Source organism: Amphiprion ocellaris, chromosome 21 (genome assembly GCF_022539595.1).
Source record: "Amphiprion ocellaris isolate individual 3 ecotype Okinawa chromosome 21, ASM2253959v1, whole genome shotgun sequence".
Lineage (NCBI taxonomy): Eukaryota > Metazoa > Chordata > Actinopteri > Pomacentridae > Amphiprion > Amphiprion ocellaris.
This window is the reverse complement of record NC_072786.1, coordinates 4,278,245-4,295,391: the sequence shown is the minus strand read 5'-3', so window position 1 is coordinate 4,295,391 and position 17,147 is coordinate 4,278,245. Positions and strand designations below refer to the sequence as shown.

Genomic DNA, 17,147 nt, shown 5'->3' with positions numbered 1-17,147 from the left:
TAGTTGTTTTATCAGTCATCTGCATTTTGCTTTTAACGATGTCACCAGAGATGTGTATGTACATGCTTTCATTTGCAGCAGCTACTGAGAAAGCCATGCAAATCAGCCCAATGCCTCTTTCTATCACCGCCACGGATTCTGTTGCATGACTGTACCTGTCCTGTCAGGTTGCTGTGCCCCTGAATTTGCATTGCATTACTCGGATGTTTTAACGAGCCGAGATGCCGAGATAAATCACATTCCCAGGGTTGTTGATGGCACAGAACCTCGACATGGACTTATGCTGCATTCATATTGTATGGGAGAAAAGTTGGCTATGATCCACTTAATGAAGTCACCCTAGTTTTCAGCTTGTAAAAGCTACTTGGGAACTTGTCGTTTCTTGTAATTCTCCAGGTTTCTGACTTCTGATTTTAACAACCCTTGGATCTAGTATAGAAATTTTACATCTTAACATCTTCTCAAAATGAAATCAGTTAAACATTATTTAACTCTTGAGCTTCCCACAAGTTCTGCTTTCGATTGTCTAGCTGCTCCCATATGACATGAATGCACCATCAGTGTGTCAAAGCTTGATAGTCTTAAATATGTATGTTTCCTGTACTTTTTATATATGTGTGTGCGCGCCTCCACCGCTAACATGCCTCTCTCGCCCACCTGCCTGCCAACACGCTAGCACATCCCATACGCTAGCAATAGGGCGGAGCGGCAGCACGCGGGACGTGCCAGCCAAGTCTTCGTCAACCTCCAGCTTGGACCCTAACACCTGTAATACTAAACCCTGGCAGCCACCCGCCTCCCACTACCAGTCTTACAGCATTTACCGCAGGTACACCAGCCTCACCGGGGCACCGCCGTCTCCACACCCACCTGTCCTTTCTGACTCTGCATCTCTGCTCTGCTGGAGTGGCCGTCATGTATTCACCGGTTACATGTAATGTCCAAATGAATTCCATCTGCTGGATGAAGCATGGTTAAGATTTGGGTTGTCAGTTTCTCCAACTTCTCTTGACAAAATTGAAATTAATTTTAGCAGGAGAATGAAAAAACTTGTCATGCTGTTTCAGTGATTTTGAACAGAGCAGTTCATAGTTTTTCGATCAACAAGTAGAGCGCTATCAAATAGTTAATGGGTTTTCAGCTATAAGACTAATTGCCAAGTATTCTGATGATCATTTAACCCTCCTGTTGTCCTCATTTACGGGCACCAAAAAATATTGTTTCCTTGTCTGAAAAAATCCAAAAATTCCGGAAAAAAAATTCCCCAAATTTCTGAAAATTTGCAAAACCTTCAGGAAAAACAATCCAATAATTCCTTAAAAGTTTCCCTTAAAAGTTTTTTTTTTTTTTTTTTTTTTTAATCCCCCATATTTGGAAAGAAAATTCTTGTAAATATTTTCAAAAAATGAGTAAAAATCTTCCAAAAAAAATCCTAAAAACATCTAAAGTGATTACATATGTATCAGTAAAACTTCTAATATTTTCTTTACATTCACATAAAATTCACATTCACAGCTAATTTCGCTGGATTTTGGTTGATTTTTATGTGAATGTTCTTAGACATTTTTAACATTTCTTTTTTTCCACCAAAAAATGTTCAAAGATTTCCCAAAAATGTTGAAAATGTGGACATGAGAAGTTTCACTGTGAAAATATTTTTTTTCCCCACATTTTCAAACTTTTAACACGGGTCAATTTTGACCCGCAGGACGACATGAGGGTTAATTAAGAATGTGAGTTATTTTTTTAAGAAAACAATGACAAAAAATTCCCTGATACCAAGCTTCTGAGATGTAGTGAAAGCTGAACATTAGAGGACATTATGATGGGGTTTGGGAAACTCGTACTGCTATTTTTCTGCCTTTTTTTAACATTTAATACCGAGCAACTAATTGATCAATTGAGAAAATAATCCTCAGTTGCAGCCCTATTAATGAGCCTGTGACACATAAATAATGTCCTCTTGTAATACTACGTTAACTGTATGTAAAAGTGTGTTCAGTTTACTTTTAACAGAATAAGCAATGGAACTTCCCAGTTTAATTAATCAAAGCTATTAAAACTAACATAAATCCTAACTGTTTCTGTAGTTACCTCGGGCTTTGTCGGATGATTTATTAGTGTTGTGTGTTCTCCTTCAATTACATTAGCTTCCAATGCATTGTAGCACAGTTAATGCACTAAAACTATGTAATATAATAAACTATCATAATGTAAAAAGACAACAAAAATATTTCACTGTAATTAGATTCATCAATCCTAATTAAGACAGTTCAAGATTTCAGCCATAGTATCGAACAAAATAATTGCAATTAGTCGCAGTCACTCAGTCCTGCTTGCATGTAGCTCTCTTTTAACGGCGGCTCCTTTATTCTACAGCGGCTCTTTCGGCAGAAGACACGAGGACTTGAGCTCCTCGACCACCTCCTCCTCCATGACCACCACCACCTCCTCGTCTGTTACCTCGCCCACAGGCCATCGCGGCCTGCTCTCCAGCCTGGGCTCCTCCTCCACTCGCACTGGCTCCACCAGTCTCACCAGCAGGTACAGGATTCACACCTGGTACAGAAAAATTAGTCTCCCAGGTGGCCTCGTTTTCAGTAGTGTCTGTTTTATTGTGTTTATTGAATCTGTCCTTTAAAAGTTATGATTTCTTTGTTCAGCTAGATCCAGTGATGCATGCCAACAGGTCAATAGCTGTATCTGCATAACATGTTTTTAATTTTTTTTTTAAGTATCACATTGGATAGAAAAAAGTTAACGCAAACTGTGGAATGAAATTTACAAACCATTCCCCAAAATGTTTTTATGCTCGCCTGAGGGGGTGTTAGGCTTTTATGAAAAGAGTTAAAGAGCATTTCATAGGTGATGGGACTTCAAAAAAAATGTTCTGATGCAGAAAATATTCACGTCATGGATGAGCTGTTCTCCTTTATTCGTTTTCATCTCTGGATAACCTTATAGCTGTCTAATACGAGCTGACATGAAATAATACCTGATGGCAAGGGATGTCCATTATTGGCTTTTTTGCCGATAACCGATATGCCGATATTGTCCAACTCTCAATTTCTGATTCCGATATCAACCGATATATGTGGGGTATTTGGCTAATTTTAGGTAACGTCACTTATCTGCTGTCGTGGAATTAACACATCATGCCTAATTTTATTGTGATGCCCCATTGGATGCTTCTCAAATGCAAGAAGGCTTTCCATTGTAAACATTGTCCATGCAAAATAAGAAAACTACGTCAACTTAAGTTGTGGAAAAAATGCCTTTTTTTTCTTTTTTTGTCTCAAACAACAGGTCACACTCTCCCTCCCTCCCTCTATGAGTCTATTACAATGTGACAACTATACTGTACAATTTTGAAAACTGTCAGCAAAATCCAGACATTATTTTATTGGTTTTCATGATAGGAAAAAAACAATAACTATATTGACTGATATTACATTTTTATGCCAATATCGGGCTGATAATATTGGTAGGCCGATGTTATCGGACATCCCTACTAATAGCAACTTGTCTGACCTGGAACAATTCTTGAAGGATTCTTGGAGATTTTTTCTACTCTGTTTAATACAGCAATGTGTAATGTAGCCTATAATGTCACTCTCTGACAACACTACACAGTCTAGTTTATTTACTCCAAAACAGTTAATGGAAAAGAGCCTAATTATTTTTTAAAATTTTATTCTCTTAAGAAAAGTTTTAAAGTGAAAAATGATATCATGCAACCCATCATGAAGTACTAGTAGTGTGTAATCTGTGTAAAATGATTCTGTTCTGTTCTATTCTGTTTAGCTAACTGTTCATTAATTCTGTAACAAAATCAAAATGTGATCATCTTGCAGGAAATAAAATGTACAGGAATTTGCCCTTGAAGTGCATCACTGTATGTGTGGATGTAGGAGTAATTCCGTATTTGACATCTGATATGTCTACAACCACAAAGTCCAGCGTTTCAGAAGCAGTTGAAATGGAATCTGTCCAGCTAAATTTCTCTATAAAACGTTGGTGTATAAACAGGTACTGGTCAGAGGAAAGTGCAGAGAGGGAAAAGGAGAAGGAGAAGGAGTCTGCTGCGGTCATCCCCACTATAAACACTGGCTCTACCACGACCACGACATCTACCACTACGACCAGCGCCATATCCACCACTACCACCACTACCACTGGCACTGTTACTGGCTCCGAAAGACGCAGGTAACACAAACACACACCCCTTTACCCACACAACATAGAAATGAATGTCCTTTCATGACTAATAATGTAAATTTGTTACAAATTTCTCTTGTTAGTTTTGCTCTTAAACATTTGCAAACACGCATAGTGCTGAAACATGAATTGTTAGGTCTCTAAAACTTTAAAACTGTCTTTTTGTTTGCTGATGCTGGCCTCTTAACGAATGGAAAATTGTCAGGTTATTATTACTGTCTTAGATATGATTTAAACAATATGATATTTTAGTGTGACTACATACAGTTTGTTGTTTTGTTTCTTGCTGTTTTGGATTTAGGTGAGCCTTTCCCAAGCTGTGTTTTTATCTTGACACATTTGTTTTACTAACTGTATATATTTACTACACATTTCTTATTCATTTCTTAGCTGAAATAGGTTTAAAATTGCTTCAGAATATTTACTGTAAGCAATTTTGAGAAATATTACCTTTAACCTGAAAAGCCTCCTTCAGTTAAACAATAATCCGGATGCATTTCCTTCCTAGTTAGTGATCTTCGTCCTGCACAGACGCTGTGGGAAGAGAGTGAGAGTTTGTCTCTGTTTGTCTGCCTGTGACAGAGGAAGCATGTGAGAGTTTTTTTGCAGAAACTATGTGTTTGCACGTGTGTGTTTGAGTGGGGTCGAGTGCATGTCTTCCTGTGGCGGTGCTGAAATAAGCCACCTGTCACAGTGGGAGTGGGGAAGTGCTGTTTAAGAGCCCAGACTGCTCCAGCGACTTCTCCTTATAAGGAAGGTGGGCAGAAGCAGCACATTTTCCTCAAAGGCCAAGGCTCCATTCTCCACTGAATGAGTTCATACCCCTGTGTGGCCAACAGAGGTGTGCTCCAGGCTGACAGAACAGCTTACTTTTTCATTTCTCACAATGTGCTGCTTGTTGAGCCTAAAACAGAGATGTGAATCCGTTTGAAAGCTTTGTCTTGGAGGCAAAACAGACTTTATGTTTTTGTTTTCCAGGAATATTTTGCCTCTGAGGTGTTCATTTCAGGAAAATGAAAGCAGCATTATCAGTCAATAACTGATTAATCATTAACATGAATGAACTACAGCAGTCTCTTCTTGGTACTGTCAGTATTTTTCAACTATGGACACATGATTTTCCCATTAGATTGGTTACACCAGCCACCCGACACTCGGAACGTTGTCCTAATAAAGCAAGGGTTGTCTTGGAAATGTGAGCGCTGGCCGCAATCCATTGATCACAATACAAATCTCTGCTATGGTGGCCTGTTGTTAACTAAACCCCACAATGTTACGCCCACCAATGTGACACTGCCTGTTGTCCGAGTCACCACCTCGTTACGTTGTTTCAGTATCAAAAAGTAACGAAGAAGTAAGAGGCTCCAGCTAGCGGTGCAACCAGGACCTACAGCTGATGTACAATACATTTCCTGACATGTGTGTCCTTCATCTTCTCATCAGTTGATATGTTTTAGATTAGTTAAATCAACAACGGCAATCAATTAACCTGTAGTCATGAATGCCACTAGTAGGGATGCAAATTTTGGCCCACTTCGGCCCACTTTATCAATAAATATTCAACTAATTGTTACTGCTTTTGTGCTGTAGCAACATCTGCTCGTTGTCATTAGCCACTTGATTATAGGAATGCTGTCCTGGTAAATTGGGGTTTGTGTTCTCCATATGTGCACTGACTGGAAGTCATTAACAGGGTCAATATATAGTTGCAAGACTTTTTGTATCATAGTTGACATTTTTGTTGTTTTCAGGCCTAAAGTCAACATGGCTGCCTATAACCAAACACCACATGGCATTTTTACAGAAAGATTCTTCTAAATATTATATATACAATTGAGTAAAATTGAAATTGAAAGTTATTTATAAAGATATTGTAGTAAACCTGTTGACATGCCATAAATCCACACTTGACTCACACACTACTTTATATTAAATACCTCAGAAAGCCTTGGAGTCTGGCCAGTCTTTTCTTCAGGAGGAAATGACATCATGTGGAGCAGGTCATGTGATCTGGAATTAACACGCTTCCTTGTTTTTGTAATGGGAACTTAGTTGAAAGTGATACAGTTTGTTATTTTCCATGGAAAATTTGATATATTGCATGAAGAAATATCTGTCATGATTATCTTAATTTAATAAAAAACAATTTTGGAATAAGCTTTTATTATTGTTTAGCCAATCAGAAGGTGGTTGTTCTTAAATTCGGACGGTTATTTAGTTGACATTTTAGTGATATCAGTTGCCTCTCCTACTCATTAAAAATTATCTTCTTGTCACTCTAACAGATGTACGTTTCTGTCACACAGTATTGAATTACAAATGGCTGTTTTTGAACCTCTTGTGAAACTGAAGCACAATTTTTTTTCTACTCCAACTCTATGTGATGCACTCAGAACAAAATGGAGGAAAATTAGTGGTCGAGGGGTTCCTCTATTAATATTATTCAAATTTAATGAGCTACTCGGGAAAGAAGAGTGACGCGTGGAAACACACCACTTGGGAAATTACCTGCCTCATTGTTCACTGGTACGGCAGCAATTAGAGAAAACAAATGTCCAGAGTGGATTACGTCAGTTACATGCTTGACACTGAACACACCCAAAGTCAAAGAAAGAACCTGCAACACTTCAGACTGCCTGTGTTGTGTGAGCGAATGTGTCCTTTGTTTATTTTTCCAGCTAATCTGTAAATTATAGAGGCCATTTCCCCTTTGCGTAACCTTTAAGTTTCTACCGTGCATTCTGAAAAGAGGAAGCTATATCTTGACGGTTCAGCGACTCATAATGCATGAGTGTTTTTACAGTTGATGTTAAGTGTTTGTTAACCTCTGTGTGTTTTCAGGTCATACCTGACGCCAGTGCGAGACGAGGAGTCGGAGTCTCAGAGGAAAGCTCGCTCCAGACAGGCTCGACAGTCGAGGAGGTCCACTCAGGTTAGCTAGAACTCAGATTACCTTCCATGTCTAACTAATAACTAACAAATGGTGGTCTGTAACTGTCCCAGCTTTGCATTGTACTTTAATTGCCATAGCGTGTTAAAGTGAAAGTTGTTAGCATATTGCTCCAGACTTGGCTTCTTTGCATTTATGAACAAAAAACTGATCATTTTACAAGCTGACAGACTTCAAGCTTTGTCTAATACGATCTACCTGTACCGTACCACTGGTTTTCAGACTGTATGATACCAGAAATCAACCATCACAGACCACAAATGCTCCCGCACATCTTGAGCAACTAATAATAATACAATTGTAATTATCTTCGAGATAATTGTGAGAGAAATTTCCCCTCCTGTTCCAGGGTGTGACTCTGACCGACCTGCAAGAGGCTGAGAAAACAATCGGCAGGAGTCGTCCCCCAAAGACCCGAGAGGAGGAGAAAGAGGAGAAAGAGAAGCAGGACAAGGAGAAACAAGAGGAGAAGAAGGAGGTGGAGACGAAGGAAGATGACTACCGATCGAAGTACCGCAGCTTCGAAGAGGTACATTCTCCTTTTTGTATTTACTTTCCTGAGTACAGGCCATTGGAACCTCACAGTAATCTGCACCTTGAATGTTTGACTATGCCGTCCCTCTTACCTGTCTTGCCTCCTCTCTCCCTTCCAGCGTTATCGGCCTTCATCTTCCTCCTCCACCTCCGCCATATCCACACTTACCACAGCCTCTACCCCCTCCTACTCCAGCACCACATTGTCCTCCAGTTCCAGCTCCCTCAACAGGCCTAACAGTCTGACGGGAATCACCTCCTCCTATAGCCGTTCCTCCAGAGATACAGAAAAAGGTCAGTGGGCGCTTAATATTAAAAACGCAAAGAGAAGTGCTTTAATTTTCGTGTCAAATGTACTTATCCAACCTAAGCTCTTTACTGTTGATAAAAGGTGCCTTGATGTGGGACAGTTTGTCAAAATTCTATTTCTTAATGTTGCTGCCCGTCATCCTGTGCTAACGCCGCTAACAAGCCATCTTTGGCCGTCTTAACCGTCATTACGCTGGGAGTGAAATAATTCCGATACAAAGCCGTACAGGCAGAACATGCAGACTGTTGGATTCCACCTGATACTGTTTCTCTCTGCACAGGTCTGCATTCACACGGGCAAACTGCCACATGCTGATTAGGAGCATTGAGACAGAAAGGGATTGGGTTTCCTTTTAAATAAAGTGCCTCTTCTATTAACAAATAAATCCATGAAGCATCCCTGGGAAAAGAAGAAAGCAGCTTTAGTCTGTTCAACTGAAGGAAACAGTGACCACATTGTTCTGTGACCAAAGCTTTCTTTTTTCCTCTCTGAACAGGAGCCAAGTCAGCTTGTCATGAGTGTGCCTTGTGCAGTCGAACCGTTCTTGGTTGACCTGAAACTGTATTCTTTATAGGATTAGTCGGGTATTTGCACACTGTTGATGTAAACATAAAAAGACGATATAGAAAAGCAGATGCTATGTTTTCCCTTTCATTATCATGTAATTTCTGTACTTTCCACACACTGACTGTGACTTTGACAAACATTTCACAAGATGGGAGACTAGCTACAACTGTCAAGACATATATTATACTGTACTATACTATACTGTGCACCATATTTACTGTGCACTATGTTTATATTTACATAGATAGATACTTTATTAATCCTGAGGGAAATTCAAGTTATGTTATACTTACTGTTAACTAAGTCAGCTTGATATCTGAAAAGACAGACATTGTCATGTTTTTTCCTGCATTTTATATATATAACAGTGTGGAAAAAATGCAGGAGTTTCCGTCACACAACCTGAATAAGAGTATTTGGAAAAATAATCATTTGTATGGATTTATAGGGGAGGGAATAGTTCTTTTTCTTAGAAAGCTGAAAAAAGCCATTTCAACCTGAACTTTATGGTGGAGCAATGACAGAAGCATTCAAAATTGTTCTGTGCTTTGGATGGCTTTCAGATTTGGCTTCGCACTTGTTATACAGAACCTTGTTGTGCTAATTTTAATGACAGTTCTGCAGCAATTCTATCGTGAACACTGAATTTTTTTTATATAACTGATGTTGCATTTCTTTTTTGCCATTTTCCTATCAACAAACTTTGTGTCTTGTCAATAAAGTTAAAGGGAAAAATCAAGTAGCATATTTAATAAGGCTAAAATCAGAGTAAACTGTGTTCTTTTTGACAGATTTGTCTTGTAGATTAGTCATAGGAAATGAGAAGTTTCCTTTTTATATCAAGCAGCAAAAATGTTGTAGCGTGTTGGGTTTGAGTTCAATGCTGAAACGATGTATTGTGCTGCCTGAAAATCATCCGCTCCAGGTGTAATCCACTCACTGTTTTCTTCATTTGATATTCTTCTCGATGGACAGAAGCGGACAAAAAGGAGGAGGAGAAGGAGGGAGAGGACAAGTCTCAGCCTCGCTCCATCCGGGATCGCAGGCGGCCCCGCGAGAAGAGACGCTCCACTGGGGTTTCCTTCTGGACTCAAGACGTAAGAGATGTTTGAACTTAAATATTCATTGCAGTCTTTGTGAGCTGCAGCAGTTCAGAACACAACGACCCCAAGTGCTCCTCTTTGATCCTTTGGACCCTCCTGTCTTTTTTTCCCCTCTAATTCCAGGGTGATGAAAACGACCCCGATCAGCAGTCAGACTCAGAGGAGGGCAGCACCAAGGGAGAGCCACAGGTAACTTATCTCCAACCGACACACCCAGAAAGTAGATAAAACTGACTTCAGTGAGAGCTCTCTGGCCCCGTGAACCAAATCAAACCGGTCCCGTTGCTTTTCTTGTACTTCCGTTTGATTTTTGCCCTTCTGCATTTATTCTCTATTTTGGTCCTTCCTCGTGTCTCTTCTCATTTAGTCGAGGCCAAAGAGGTCCGCTAGTCTTTGATATTCCCACTGTGTCCTGTACAGCTATGATTTCCTCCCCTCCCACTGAACTTTTCTTCTCACTGTCTGCCGCCTTTGAATTTTTTGCTGCTCCCTCGTTTCCATCTTCCGGTTATTGTCCGGCCTTCTCCGCCATAGATCAGTAGGTTTTCAAAACACGCATGTCCACAAAGGAAAGGAAGTCCGGGTCTTTGCGGTCAAAGCGCACACACACACGAATGAGATAGCAGCGAGTTTTTTCCTATTTGAAATTTGGATATGAGATTTGAAGAGGAATGAAAGCACTTTTGAACCTTCAGTGTTTGCATTCTGTGCTCGGTATGCTAGAAATGACATGCAAGGGATAAATAATCAAGCCATAAATAAGCTTTGGAATCTAATTAAGTGCATTCATCCTTTCAAGCAAAGGGCAGAGAGGGCAGCATTGTGAAAATATTGCCGGCTCGGTGAAATTCTCGTTTGGAGGGGAGTGTCGTTTGCAGCATAGCAGAGAGCAGACGGTTGTTGTTTGTGTACAGTCATCGAGGGAGACGAGGATGTGATGAAATCGCTGTTAGCCATCGCTTACATTAGGACAGTCAAAAGGGTGGAGCTGCAGCAGAGCACTGAAGAGGAAACAAGATATTATCTCTGCATGGAGATACAGAAGCACACAGAAAAACTTCTGGAGTCAGCTCCTTTCCAGCTCAGCTATTTCCATCAGAAATGTCAAATTATTAAATGGAATACTCTGTCGAACAGAGTCTTGAAAAGTTGAGATTGTTCCTTGATTTGTGCATGAGACATTAACCCTCCTGTTGTCCTCATTTACGGGCACCAAAAATATTCTCTCCTTGTCTGAAAGAAATCCAAAAATTCAGCAACAAAATTCCCCAAATTTCTGAAAATTTGCAAAACCTTCAGAAAGAAAATTCCAATAATTCCTTAAAAGTTTCCCTTAAAAATTTTATTTTAAAAAATTCTTCAGTTTTGGCAAGAAAATTTTTGTAAATATTTTCAAAAAATGAGTAAAAATCTTCCAAAAAAATCCTAAAAATATCTAAAGTGATTCCATATATATCAGTAAAACTTCTAATATTTTCTTTTAGAACATTCACAAAAAAATCAACCAAAATCCTGTGAAATTCGCTGGATTTTGGCCGATTCTTTTATGAATGTTCTTAAGAAACATTTCTAACATGTCTTTTTTTACACCAAAAAATGTTCAAAGATTTCCCAAAAATGTTGAAAATGTGGACATCAGAAGTTTCACTGTGAAAATTTATATATTTTTCCACATTTTAAAACTTTAAAACAGGAAAACACGAGGGTTAAATACATAAATCTTAAAAGATCAAAAGGTTATTGCTTTGTTATTCACAGACTATATCTAAATTTCTTCCATCTTCTCTCCAGTCGTGCATCGAGTAGTGCCAAGCTGTATATCTAATCATGTTTTTCCCTGGAAGCACTGTCAGGACTTCTCCTCTCAAGCTGTAGCATTGTTGTGTCACCGCCTCAGGAAGGAGCTCGCCGGCCATTTTAAAATAGCTGGAAGACCCAACCCCTCCAACCTGACCCCGCTATCGGATGTGTGGCTCCGTTCTGAGGGCTGCTGCTGCCGGCCCGGAGAGGCAGCGGGCCTTCCAAAGCACTAGCTATCAGCTGTTTAGGGATTACTGTGTATGTATTTGCATGAAGAGCAGTTTGTAGGAGGCTGACTGCATGGGAGTGAAGTTCAAGTGCTGAGACATACTGAGGAGGCTGTCGTCTCAAGTGAATAATAGATTTCATCCTGCTCTTCAGTTTGGTTTCTGTGTATATAACTTCTCCTATTGATTCTGTGAACATATTAGAAGTCATAAAGTACTTTTCGATCTCCAGACATTAACATTAGCCTTGTTTTTTGTTTCCTTACAGAGTGACAGATTGTCCAGGTATGTTGTGTTCCTCGTTGTCATTCACATGTTGTGTCTCTGTGACTAAAACGTTTGGTTCTAAACAAGTGTCTGTCATTGCTGTTGCAGGAATGAGAGCACTTCATCCTTAGATCGCAATGACGCTCTTTATAGCCGTAGCTATGGTGAGAGTCGAAGGCCATATTCAAGCCGACTGGATAGAGACGACACCACTGACTATAAGAAGGTATTTAGTGTTTTTTATAGTTCTCTAGGCTCAAAACAGCAAAAACGTCAACTATGATACAAAAAGTCCCGCAATTATATATTAACCCACTTACAGTCCACAATTGCAGATTCACCATGGACCTTCAACTTGCAGACTTGGAGTACGTTGAAACCCTGCATTGAAAGAGCCTTTTAAATAAATAAATAAATAAATAAAAAAACAGTGTCGGTATCACACTTTACGGAGAGTCAGAGTCACCCAACCTTATTATACAGCTCACTGTAATGACTGTTGTAATTATCGCCAATCATAAATCTTAATGCAGATAAACTGAGGCCTTAAGTGTTGCTGCTGATGCATGAATGTATAAAATGTCACAATAATATGATTCATTTATAATAAATCCATATTCAGGCCTCTGCTCACTTGAAGAGAAATCCCATCATGTCATTTAGAATGATCTGTTTAAAATACATAATTATAGGTCTTGTTTTAAAGCAAATGTTATACAGGGAATTTGGTAATACACATGGACCTAAATAACAAATCATAGCCTTTCTTTTGATGATTGAGTCCTATATACAGAACACAAGAGGGTTTAAACTGGACCTCATTATGATCTGCCTGCTTCTCCCTCCAGCTCTACGAGCAGATCTTAGCTGAGAATGAGAAGTTGAAGGCCCAGTTACGTGACACGGACCTGGAGCTGGCAGACTTGAAGCTACAACTAGAGAAGGCCACACAGGTACGCTGAGCTCTAACCACTTCAGATGATCAGTAAAAATCCCAATCAGAGTTTTCTGAATTGTTCCACTGCTCTCTGTTTTTTCATTCCAGAGGCAGGAACGCTATGCTGACCGATCACAGCTTGAGATGGAGAAAAGGGTAATGACCGAATTAGTTTTTTAGCACACCGTTTTGTTCATTAACACCATGAACTTTACTGAAAATATATCTGTCTTCTCTCAACTGTCAGGATAAATATGGAATGAGAAGTATTTGTCAGTTATTTTTTGATTATATAAACGTCACAGTAACACTGCCAATGGGTTTATGTCTGAAGGTAACAAGCAGGCCCCAATATCATCTGGGTGGTGGTATGATCTTCCCCTAAGTTTCTGTTATCAGTCTCCTCTCTGCTGCTGGCTGTCGTGTCACACATGTAGCTGGGATTAAAGGGACGCCCTCCCTCCACTGCCACCCTCTCTTTCACTTGTTTTTGAACCTCAGAGGCAGCGTGTGGTCACCACTTTCTCCAGACTGCTTCATTTCTTATTTTCGAGTGTGTGAAAGTGTGTCTTATCTCCATTAGTTCAGGGAGATCGTAGGTTGTTGAACTGCTGTTTTTAAGAAACTGTGCATGTGTGTTTTCATGCTGCATTTAGTAACAACGCTGGCGTCTTCAGCTGCAGCTGTGTAGCCATGACATGATATCATAACCTGAGGATTTGTGAACTTCATCCACTACTTTCAAGCAACACATGAGATCACCATTCATTTGTCATTTGTCCTTTCAGCCTTTTATACAGTCCCTCCAGGATTTTGCGGGCATTTTTCGAGATTGTCGCAGCCCAAAATGCCTGAATTCGTGGCAGCTTTTCTAAAAAATTTCAGCGTTTTAAGTGTATTTGTTGTGATGAAATTGCAGGGAACAGTGACAATTGCCTAAGAGTTAAATTTTTCAGCTTTTAGAACATGTTTCAACATTTTAATTGACAATATTTATTCCTAAACTAATTCTTTAACATGCTCCAACCCATTTACACTGAAGCTGGCACACCATGGTGGGAAATTAGCAGCAGCCAAATGCTGGTTTAACAAGAAGTATTTGGTAGATTTAAGGCACTAAATGATAATTTGCTAGTGAGTGAATCATATTTGGACATATCTGTCAGTGGCTTATAAAGTTAATTTCACATCCTGACATGACATGCCCACAGCTTATCATGTCAGTTAACAAGAAACGCACTCAGAGAGTGCAGTACTCGGTCAAGACTGTTTGTTCCCTGACCTTGTGCTGAGCACAGGCATGTGTTATACATGTGTACTTTATGTACGGATACAGAATCACGTGATCTAAATATGTAGCGGGCGACAGGAATTGATGGGACTCGGAAACACCCCCACAATTTAATCAATTGTTCCTTGTATCATTTCCAGTAAGTCCTCAGCGGTGGATTTGTAGTAGGATCACAATCATGTGATCGTCAGCAGGCAGCTGAGGTAGTGTTCACTTGTCATAGTTACAGTGATGCCGTGCCGCTATCTCAAGGGGAAATCTTTAACAAATCCTTGGATCCAGACTATAAGCTGCATCACTGCCAAAATCTAATCACTTGGTCCTTGTGTCATTTCTGACCTTCCCTGAAAATTTCATCCAAATCTGTTAGTCCATTTTTGAATAATTTTGCGAACAGACAGACAAGCGTACGCCGATTGTCACAAAACTCCGTCAAGGCTTTGCCTCCTTGACGGAGTAATAAGTAGTTAAAGGACCACAGGAAAGATTAAAATCCTAATATTCTTTCTGTTTTTACAATTTCTGGCTGATTTCTGGCTGAGTCTGTTTTTAAGTCATGTTGCTAACAGAGGAATGATTTACATATGCTGATCATCACATAACTCCACCGTGATCCTTGACAGAGTAGTTAATCTAACTTACCTTCATTCTTTCAGAGCTCCAACAGATCTGGATGCAACAGCTTCTGTCACGGTGATTTGTCTGGTCTGTGGTCCCCTCGTTTCAGCCGTTCTCCTAATATTTTTCATGGTAGAAAAGTGTTTGTCAATCGATGATTTTCGTTTGTATTCCACCACAAACAGTTTACCTCCGCTTTGGTGAAGAACATCAGGAAACTGTTTTGCATGGTCTTTAGCAGTAATTTTTGCTGGTAAATGAGAGACGTTAGAATCGGATATGTCTGCATCTTCAAACCATAAACAAGGAAGTGAATTCGGTGACGTACGTGCATCACGTTTGCGCTGGGGACTGCTATGATTGGTGGAACTCGTGGGAGGCTGGACAAAATTGCAGAAAAGTTGCGGTGATTGGACAAAATTCACGGAGATTGGTTGAATTTGGGTGAATTTGTGCGGTTGTAACATCGCAAATTCCTGGAGGGACTGATTTATAATAGAAGAATGTCCTTTTTCGTTTCAAAAAGACATTCTGACCTCCCTGTCCATGAGTCATTTCATTAACTTGCCATCCAGCACAACTTCTAAACATCTACATCCCCCATTTCTTGACTCATTCCTGCCTTTTTGGATGTAAATTACATATAGCTCACTGAATATGTAGGTCTGATCTGGCTGCTGCTTACAGACGCCTCACAAAACATGCGTGTGTTGAGTTGTGTGCTGTCGCTACACCCTCACCATCCTTCACACCTCCCGTTTATTGCCGTGTGTAGAGCCTGCACTGAAGCGTGTTTCCTCCTGCTTGTATCTGCGACGTGTGTGAGTTCAGAGTTAACCTGCTTTCTTCACCCGACAGGAAAGAAGAGCTCTAGAAAGGAAGATTTCTGAGATGGAGGAGGAACTTAAGGTAACGTCACACACGGTCACACACATAGCGCATTATTGCATGTGAGATATTTAAACTCAGGCTGTAGGTGTCAGTTTCTACATAAATGTCACTTTTTTGTTGTTTTAATAGGAGTCGGCTTAAATACCATGATGCTTAATTTATGTTATGAGTTTGGAACAACTTGGGTTTTAAGCTTGTAGTTTTTCCTTTGTACTCAGTTAATTTCTAAGGTCTAAGAACATGGTGACATGACAGGAGCAGTGAGACAAGCAGAGAGGTCGTAAACAAGTCAACAGCTTGTTCTCAGCAGCTGAACTGAAGGCCTCCTCTGTCTTTTAGCTGCCGTCTCAGATCTCTGCAAGGAGTGATGAGCTACAGCCACAAAAATTTGCCTTGAAATACCGCATGTTTCTAAGCAGCCACTAACAAAGGACAAAAAAAAAAAACAATTTTCTTTAGTAAGAGCAAAACATTATATACTTGCATTAAAGCAAAACAGACTTAAATGTCATCAGTTTCAGACCTTCTTTACAGTAGGTAAAGGTACCAGAACCTGGTATATCAGCAGGCTATGGAGCAAAATGATTGAAGACCAGAGGATCAATAAGCTCTGATGTTATCAGTCCTACTATCACTATTGGAGATTTTAAGAAAATAGATTCCTATTTGTTCTCTCTACATAAATTATCTTGCGCATTTTATCTCACCATCTCTGTTTCAAATTCATCTCAGATGCATTTTTTGCCAAATCCAGAGGCAAGATCTCTTTAGGAAACTGTATTTCTTATTTATTTAGCATTATCTTCATTGAAAAAATGTTTTCTTTCCAAAAATAAGGGCATTTCTAAGTGGCCCCAAACTTTTTAGCAGTAGTGTACATGAGTTAAAGTTGCTCTAAATTAGTTAAGGTTGACTTACACTACCGTTCAAAAGTTTGGGGTCACCCAGATAATTTCATGTTTTCCATGAAGACTCACACTTTTATTCATGTGCTAACATAATTAGGGTTTTCTAATCATCAATGAGCCTTTCAACAGCATTAGCTAACACAATGTAGCATTAGAACACAGGAGTGATGGTTGCTGGAAATGTTCCTCTGTACCCCTATGGAGATATTCCATTAAAAAATTCCAGGTAGAATAATCATTTACCACATTAACAATGTCTAGATTGTATTTCTGATTCATTTAATATTATCTTCATTGAAAGAAAGTGCTTTTGTTTCAAAAATAAGGACATTTGTACGTGACACCAAACTTTTGAACGGCATTGTATGGGTTGGCTAATATCAGCCAGAAAAAAACGCTTAGGGAAATTTAAAGATTACACACAGTTTGTCCAACAGAGCGACTCAACTCCATTCTTTACAAAACCCTCAGGTCTGTCTGCAGCACATGTAGCAGAGTAAGTATCACAGCGGTGCGGAGTCAAGCG

At 39.6% G+C, this 17,147-nt stretch overlaps 1 protein-coding gene across 10 annotated transcripts in view; it reads left to right on the top strand.

Moving 5' to 3' along the window:
• Nucleotides 1-17,147, top strand: part of ppp1r12a (protein phosphatase 1, regulatory subunit 12A) — a 58,923-nt gene that overhangs the window by 35,187 nt on the left and 6,589 nt on the right. For 5 of the 10 annotated variants that reach the window (XM_055006458.1, XM_023270112.3, XM_055006457.1 and 2 more), the window contains 13 exons: nt 677-829; nt 2,380-2,544; nt 4,030-4,206; nt 7,060-7,150; nt 7,518-7,697; nt 7,822-7,996; nt 9,555-9,676; nt 9,806-9,871; nt 11,978-11,994; nt 12,085-12,202; nt 12,825-12,929; nt 13,022-13,069; nt 15,681-15,731. In XM_055006458.1, the coding sequence (XP_054862433.1) occupies nt 677-829; nt 2,380-2,544; nt 4,030-4,206; nt 7,060-7,150; nt 7,518-7,697; nt 7,822-7,996; nt 9,555-9,676; nt 9,806-9,871; nt 11,978-11,994; nt 12,085-12,202; nt 12,825-12,929; nt 13,022-13,069; nt 15,681-15,731 (1,468 nt within the window). Of the gene's footprint in view, nt 1-676; nt 830-2,379; nt 2,545-4,029; nt 4,207-7,059; nt 7,151-7,517; nt 7,698-7,821; nt 7,997-9,554; nt 9,677-9,805; nt 9,872-11,977; nt 11,995-12,084; nt 12,203-12,824; nt 12,930-13,021; nt 13,070-13,247; nt 13,282-15,680; nt 15,732-17,147 lie in introns of all 10 variants that reach the window. The other 5 variants (XM_023270117.3, XM_055006462.1, XM_055006461.1 and 2 more) reach the window with 2 other exon arrangements.